Source organism: Lottia gigantea (genome assembly GCF_000327385.1).
Source record: "Lottia gigantea unplaced genomic scaffold LOTGIsca_21, whole genome shotgun sequence".
Lineage (NCBI taxonomy): Eukaryota > Metazoa > Mollusca > Gastropoda > Lottiidae > Lottia > Lottia gigantea.
This window is the reverse complement of record NW_008708458.1, coordinates 2,002,710-2,010,991: the sequence shown is the minus strand read 5'-3', so window position 1 is coordinate 2,010,991 and position 8,282 is coordinate 2,002,710. Positions and strand designations below refer to the sequence as shown.

Sequence of the window (8,282 nt, the reverse complement as noted above, 5' to 3'; positions counted from 1 at the left end):
GAACAGCAAGCGTTACTGAACCAGCTCACACTCCACAGTTGGAGGGGAATATTTTGCACCAGATCGACCCATTCAGTCATTTACGAATGAAGTTTGTGGTCATCTTCAACAGCCGTGGATGGCTTCGTGACACATCTTTCATAAAAACTTGCCCAGAAATCTGTATACTGACAGATAGTTGAATGAATCAGTAGAGAACATTTTTGATTTTCAGTCTTCCAATTGATAAAAGATAATCACCAGTAACCGGGATCAAGCCACCGTCTTTCCTTGCAGTATTATACACAAACGAAACTATGTGTGGTTCTCATATAGAACACAACGGTCAAATTAGGAGCAGAAGAGTATGACGTAAAACTCAGAAATCTGATTTTTAACCCCCTATATCACAGCCCAACCAGTGGTTTACATTCCTCGTTCATAAACGAGATGGCACCGACCTTTTAGATTCTGGATTTCTGAACAAATGATAACATGAAAATTTCTCCATTATTTTGTGGTGTTAAAATGCTCTGAGAGTGGAAATGAAATATTTTTTTCTGTCAAATAAGCCGACATCTTAGCGATCGAAAAACGTATGGGATACTGAGATAAAGTCACGCAGTGTACAGTGAGGGGAATTCTTCGAAAAAAAGCTACAAGGGATAAGGCTAAACAAAGTTAATTTTTACATGATTTATGTATTCTAATTTATACACACATTTACACATGTTTAGAGGAGTGTAAATAGGTTTTCTAAAATTTTTATATGTATCGAAGACACGTATAACACCAATTTGCTCCATTCAAATTTTCAATCAGACTTCCGTGGTTCTTGCAATTCCGCTGAAACTAAGCGTTTGATATAAGCAGATTTTGCGATATTGAAGTCATCAAACGCTTAGTTTTAGTGGAATTGCAGGAACCACAGATGTTTGATTGAAAATAGGAATGGTGCAATTGATGCTATCAGTTTCCCCCATACACACAAAAAATGTAGAAAATCTCTTTACAATCACTTACAATAAATGATCATATTTTATACCTCATGATTAATTGTTAATAAAATGTAAAATTAATATTTCATAATCATAAAACAACAACGGAAATCAAATTATCCCTACCACACGACCTACATAAAAAATTTATCGAAATTATCAGTTTTTGAAACACTTTTAATTATTATTGATTGATTCAAAATATTAACAAATTCTTTTCTTAAAGAGCAATGAAATAAAATAATGAACAAATATAAAATATATAAAATATGAAAATAATGAAAATATATATATATATAATATAATATATAAATAATGAAATATATAAATAATGAAATATATAAATAATGAAAATACAAAATACACATTGTAAGCTTTGTGGACTCTTCGACAATGATGCCTGCCGAGCTGAGAAAACCAGTCGCACAGTATCTTCAGGTGCTTGGAAGTTACTCTTTTTTTACAGCCTCTATTTCAGATTTTTAGCCGCTAGCTGAAGGATGAGGGGGTTTGAAAACAAAGGGAATAAATTTGAGAATATTAATCAATTTATGCCCCCTACCAGCAGCCAACAGCCAAAAATATAAAACAGGGGACGTGTTCTGGGCCGAAATTAATTCATTTCAAATGAAATGTATATTCTAGATTTACAAAATTTCTTTTTATTCATCGATGGTTGAAAGAAGGTTGTAGAGCTCCATGAATCCTTTAGATTGACCAAATGTCGAGACCTGGATTCCTGTGGTAAGAATTGGTCGCGACCCTTGGAAATTCTCCAAATTCATGGAAAGGTACAGAGCGTATGGATCCACAGCACTGGATTTATCCTGAAACACATTAAAATTATGAATTAGCTGCAGGAATGCGAATAATGAAAGTGGCCATGGGTCCCAAACGCAACTCACAATATGACCGACATGCTATTTGCTGGTGACCGCTATGATGTGAACAGTGAAGGCCACTTAAGCTTGTTGTAAAGGCATCTCATTACATAGATAATATTATCAGATGTACAGCTTCTCAAAAAAGATGGTCATCATGACTTAGCATGTGGAAGGTGACATTAGAAGGACTGCGAAACTACTGACGCTCAAATTGTTATTACAGTAAGCTCAGACATAGAGCTGCGTTTTTGCGTATCTGACTAGTATTCAACTATAGCAACGGAACCGAACTTACAAAAAGTGTATTTTATACTTGAATTCTATTAAAATATACAGAATAACCTAATGTAAAAAAGAAATAGGCTGTGTTCCACCATACGTTCGAGATATTTCGATAATTGAATTTGAAAAAATGTTAACCTGTTTTGTGGCTAATAGAATCAATGGAGTTTGCTTGAAGACTTTTATTTTCAGGAATCTGTGTAGTTCTTTCCTAGCCTCAACAAATGTATGTTGCGATGAAGAGTCCACACAGAAGATGATAAAATCCACTTCTTCTAATCTGAAAACATCGTGCCAGATTTCTCGATTTTCTACCGCACCACAAACTGAAATCAAAAATATTATGCTATGTGGAAGCGCAGTTGACATGTCTAGTCGTAGTGTAGAATTGTTTTAGGTTTTCTAACCTGCCTTCGAAATCTCTAATCGGAGAGAAGACAACAGGAAATGGAAAATTATCTGAAATCAAGAACCCCTGTAAGATTGAACATTCACAATTATTTCGACCTACATGTATTTTAGTTAGATATCACTGTGTGTAGACTTTAAAATAAACCAATTTCATTCGAAAATTTGATTTTTGAGCGAAATATGATTCATGGAATAATATTAATACAAACCATCCCACATAGTGATTGACAAATCACCAACTTTAACTGAGTGTTGTTTAATATATTGCCCAAATGAATTTTCTTCCGACGAATTCGATCCATTCTGCCTCTTACAGAATCTCCTGACAAATGTGGTTTTACCAGTGTTTTCCAGACCAACCACTAAAATTCTCTTTTGACGTGGAGAGTTCTGAAAGACAACGAGGTAGCCTACCGTAATGAATTGAAACAACACAAACACAATCCTATCAATCCTTTGTAACTTTAGAATTAAAATCAGACCAGCTTTAATTAGAATCTATTGTGAAATATGTAAACCAAAATAATTGGTTTGTCGAGTAAGCAAACTCATGAACCAGAGTTTTTTCAATCGAATTGAACTTCATTTCTAAGCGCGTTTTTTGAAGACTATATTATGTCAAAATTGGAAGATTCTAAATACATAAAAGAATGCCGTAAAAATGCTCTGTAGATTACGGCCAAAGATTTCAGAATACGCTTCGAATAACCTAAGAGGACGTATTATATCAGAAAGTATATTGAACAATTATTGATTCATTTAAAGGTTTGTAAGCTAGCTAGACTAGATCTACTTTCACCAAAACTTTTTTTTAAATCTAGAATATTTTTTTAAAATTTTTAGGTTGCATTTTTAATACTAATAGGATAAGTCCAACAAGGTTAGTTCTACTTTATGTTTATAAACAAAAGGATGCCTATCCGCATGTTTTCAAATTTTTCTTCGAGAAAAGAAATTAAATTCTAGATCTACTTACACTTGGCTGAAGACTATAAAATTCACTGTCTTCTTCATTTCCCTGTTTCCAACTACTCCACGATTTATATAGAAAAAAACCGACGGCTAAACTTGCTACAGCGAAAATAACAGCCTTCTGTTTGCCGCTTAGAGAGTGACCGATCCTCTGCACTGCACTGGGAACTTTTAATTCTTCATCAAAATACATCTTGTGTGATTAGGGTACTGTGGATCCACAACTTTATTCAATCTTCTTAGCAATGTTTTATTATAACGTCACACTTATGTTGCCATAGGCGAAAGCCTTGCAGGCAACGTTATTTTATGACGTTACAAAAATACGCTATTTTCAGGCGACGTTTACGGTAAACGCGTGGCTAGATCGCACAATGAATATTTATTGCATCCACGTATGAACATTATCAAATATTGATAAAAATCGCGCGGAAAAAACGCTACAGTAGATGCGATAAATGTACAGAGGGGGGTGGTTGGAGTAGCTTCGGCGGCTGTGGACACCATTACTTAACCAAGTAATGTTGTTCATAGTTTTCCGTATAATCATTCTTATTTTTTAATTACCTATTCTGATTTAACATACGATATTCCATGTCAATATTATTTATTATGCTTTGACCTTCCTGATTTTGAATAATCTAATAAAACAATGATCTATTAATATATATGCCACAAAGTCTTTAGCCAACAATACAGTAAAAATTTATTTATAAATGTTTTAATTACGGGCATGTATTTGTGACTTTCTATTGTAGAATATATCAAAAACCTTTATATTATATTATATTATAATATTCGGTTAGCCTTCATTTACAATGAAATTAATATATATTATTGAGGTTTATTATACTTTAGGCGTTTATTGTAAACTCGAATAAAGAGGGCACTTGAGATGTCAACTCGTTTACAGCGACTCTGGACTGTTTTGATAACATTTACAGCAAGGTGTTCGAAGGTCTCGATAACACATATAATCTACTTGAGGAAACCATGGAACTCTAGTTATATATAATTTGTCGTACCTCGAGGAGGAATTGAACCCACGGCACCAACTGTATTTGTATAATACTTGTGTGAGGCCATCTCCAGTTAGCTAGATCAGAGTCACCGTGTGTTTGTTGATATGTTTTTTCACCACAGAAAGATGCACAGATGCTTAGAAGTGGGTTTGTCTGATTTTAAATTAGGCATGCGTGATGCTATAACATTTAAAAATAGAAAATTGAATTACTTTTTTGCATATCAACATTTGAAAATAAAAATAGACACGAAAGACATTGGGGTCTATATAAATCGAACTCTTTCAAAGTCTTTCAAATAATGTCAATAAAGATATACAATGAATCCACATTGCCTCAATGGTGCATTATATGTCACACGGTATATTACATACAAAATAAGGTTCAAAGAAAAAGGAGTTCTCCTTGATAAAATGACGCAGGTATTTAACTTTATAGGTAAGTAATATTTACTGAAAGGGATCATGACGAAAGTGTCATTGTCATTACTATAAAGATCACCATACGAACAATATAAATATACTATCAACAATTCGGCTTGAAAAGTAGGCTATATATCTCGTTATCGCCATCGGGCGGTATGTTTCGGTGTTCAATGATACCTCCTTTCTCTATAAGCGTAGGAATACAGGGCCATACAGTGATTTCTATGTTATTGGAAAGTAAAAAAAAAGTATATTAAAAGTAATGAAACGTTGACTTCTGATTGGCTCAATGCAATGTATAAGAAGAGACAGACCGTCTTGAAAGTAACTAATCTATTTTCTATTCCACCAAGATTACCTTGAACAATTGAACATGTAATAATGAATACCCGTCCATCAGACCTTCATTACCTGAATCCAACCTTGGACATTCACGCGAAAGTCACATATTCGCCGAGCTCCTTACGGACACTAAGGCCGCAAATAATCAAAAACGAGCATGGAAAAAACATTCCGACTAAGATAGATTTGTTGATCACTGAATCGGGTAGACTTCGTAATACATTATTCACTGTAATGTTGAACTAACAAAATACGAAATTTATTACGCTCTTTTCTGTTACGAATGAAATGTAAACCTATGATTTATTACACTTCTTCATTCAAGTGACTCAGTAGAAGTAAAATCAGTCGAATGAACACAAGTCTTTTAAGTACATTTTCGATATTTTTTCGATTTAAAAGACCACTATATCAAAGTTCATAAACAATTCTGTATTTATTGAAAACCTGGAAAACGAGAAAAGTTATAAACCAACAATTACATAATATTCTTAGGTAAGTCAGGAAGTTAGTTTTTGTACGTAAATTTTTATTTCTTCATTTTCTATTTCTTTCAATTTTCGATTGATAGATATGTTTTGCATACATGTTTATTAGGGAAATCAATGACATTGCAGTGTAGACCTGTGTTCTTATTTCAAATAATCACACATCAGTGTGCGAAATAACAACAAGATTTACTACAAAATAATTTGGATATTTTGAGAATATCTAAAATGTATGGTTGTACATCGTGTTTCAACTGACAAGCAGCTTGACTGTCGGTTATAAGAATGATACTATAGGTCTTGTTATAGCACCATTTAACGGCCATGTTACACAATGAAACCAACTAAGAACTTAACTTTTAAGTATGTTTGTGTCATAGACTGAACAATAATCCGGCAAGACATTGGTCACGGATTTTAAAGGAACAAATCGACCAAAATTATTATATACTCCCTACCGAATAGGTCTTGAAAAGTCAAAAGGATAATTTGAAAACAACATACATGATAAAGATGGCTGAAAACTAATATTGATAAATTTTAATGCATATAAGCTTGATCCATATTGTATTATGTTTCAGGTTAAAATGACGACGAACTCACAATACCACTGGAAGGAATACAAGCGAAAGGATTACGGACCAATAAAGGAATACAAACTAACTCATAAACCAAAATACCACGAATACAAATCATATCACGAATATGGGAAAATTAAGGAATATGATAAAATTCGTAATTACAACCATCGGGAGTATAAGCCCATCAAGCCGAATTATAATGGGTACAGGCCAGAAGCTAGACCACCTAGAGAGAAGAGACCTATGTTACCAAAACGTGAGAAGCAATACAATCATCAGGTCAGGTTCCGCCAGCTTAAACATTGTTATAAACTACCCATGGGTCCGGAATACCCCGTGCGACCCTACAAACTACGGGAATATAAACGCAAAAAGGAGAAATTGGACTATCATGAATATAAAGGGTACAAACCATTTAAGGGTTACCCAGAATATGTAGGTGGTGTTTATTATAAGTTAACTCCCTTGAATTATTACGGGTTCCGTCGTGGGAAGAGGGTCTTTCGGCCAATTACACCAGATCCTTACCCAATTCCACCTGCTAGAGAACCTATATATTCACAACAAACGCTGATCAAACCTACAGAGAAGATCGTCGAACCACAACCACAGGTCCATGAACCGTTAGCTCCGGCCCCGGAAATAGTGTATCCCCAACAAGTGCTAATCAAACCACAGACACCCATTCCGATAGTTAGAGAGAAACCGGAATATAAACAAACGATTCGGGACGATAATGGTATTTATAAGCTCAAACACCCAGTTGGGTATCATCCTTATAATGGCTATCACGAATATGACTCCAGATATCGTCCATATGGATATAAACCTTATAACCATTTATTTGTATATACTGCTAAAGATTCTCCGGACGAGAAACCACATATAGTTCGCACGGAGAAGGACATTAAACATATATATTATAGAGATCCTTCCATCGTTGTGCCTCTTCAGCAGTCTCCTCCGTCACAACCTCGGAAGCCAATTTACGCAAAAGAACCAAAACTACCCCAACAAACTTTGATCATGCCTACTCAAGTTGTAAAACCTAGAAAGAAAGTGCCAAACCAGAAAGAACCAGTGTATCCTCAGCAAACTTTAATCAAACCGATCAGAATTATTCCGGTTCAAACAATAGCTCAAGATGAGCCGGACACTGTGGTGCAACGAGAGGAGGTCAGAGAGGTACGACGAGCAGCTCGTGTTGGTCCTATTCTAGCGCCGGTGGTCATTCAAGAAGAAAAGTCACCCATTATATATGCACCAGTCGCACCAGCGATTCCCCGATATGTTCCAACAAGCAAAACCTACATTGAACCCGAATCTCAAATACTTACGGCTCCTCCCATAGTGAAACCACTACACCCTGTTGAAGCGATCGAGCGTCAAGTCCACGACAATCCAAAACCGATAAACGTCATACCAGTTCCACTTGTGGCGGCGGCTCCCCCGCCTCCAAAATACAAACCAACTTCAAAGACATATACGGAAGAGTCAAAGAATATCACAATGCCAAAACCTAGACAAATTACACCACCACCGGTAAAAGTTGAAACAACACCAAAAACACCAGAACCAGTGGTAAGTCAAAGCAACTATAAAGCACCAATTATTCCAATTGCAGTCGCTGCATCAAATAAACAACGATCGACACCTCCAAAGATCCAACCAATCGCATTGGCTGTAGAATCGAAACCAGACACACCACCAGTTGAAGTAAAGTCAACAGTTCAAGTCGAAAGTAAACCTGTAATCCCTGCACCTGTTCCTGTCCCAGTAGTAGCAGCTGCGCCTCCAAAACAAAAGACTCAACCTCAGCAGAACAAACCAAAACCCGCACCTCAAAAGCAGCCAGAGGTGAAACAACCGATACCCATTCCAGTGATACCAGAATCCAA

At 35.5% G+C, this 8,282-nt stretch overlaps 1 protein-coding gene across 1 annotated transcript; it reads right to left on the bottom strand.

Annotated features, from left to right (window-relative positions):
• Window positions 1-669: 669 nt before the first annotated feature.
• LOTGIDRAFT_231732 (hypothetical protein) lies at window positions 670-3,956 on the bottom strand. The gene is made up of 4 exons (XM_009054188.1): window positions 3,531-3,956; window positions 2,764-2,944; window positions 2,282-2,469; window positions 670-1,804 (listed from the first exon to the last, which is right to left on the bottom strand). Exons 1-4 carry the CDS (start codon window positions 3,717-3,719, stop codon window positions 1,640-1,642), a joined length of 723 nt encoding a protein of 240 aa, XP_009052436.1. The 5' UTR covers window positions 3,720-3,956; the 3' UTR covers window positions 670-1,639.
• Window positions 3,957-8,282: the final 4,326 nt, after the last annotated feature.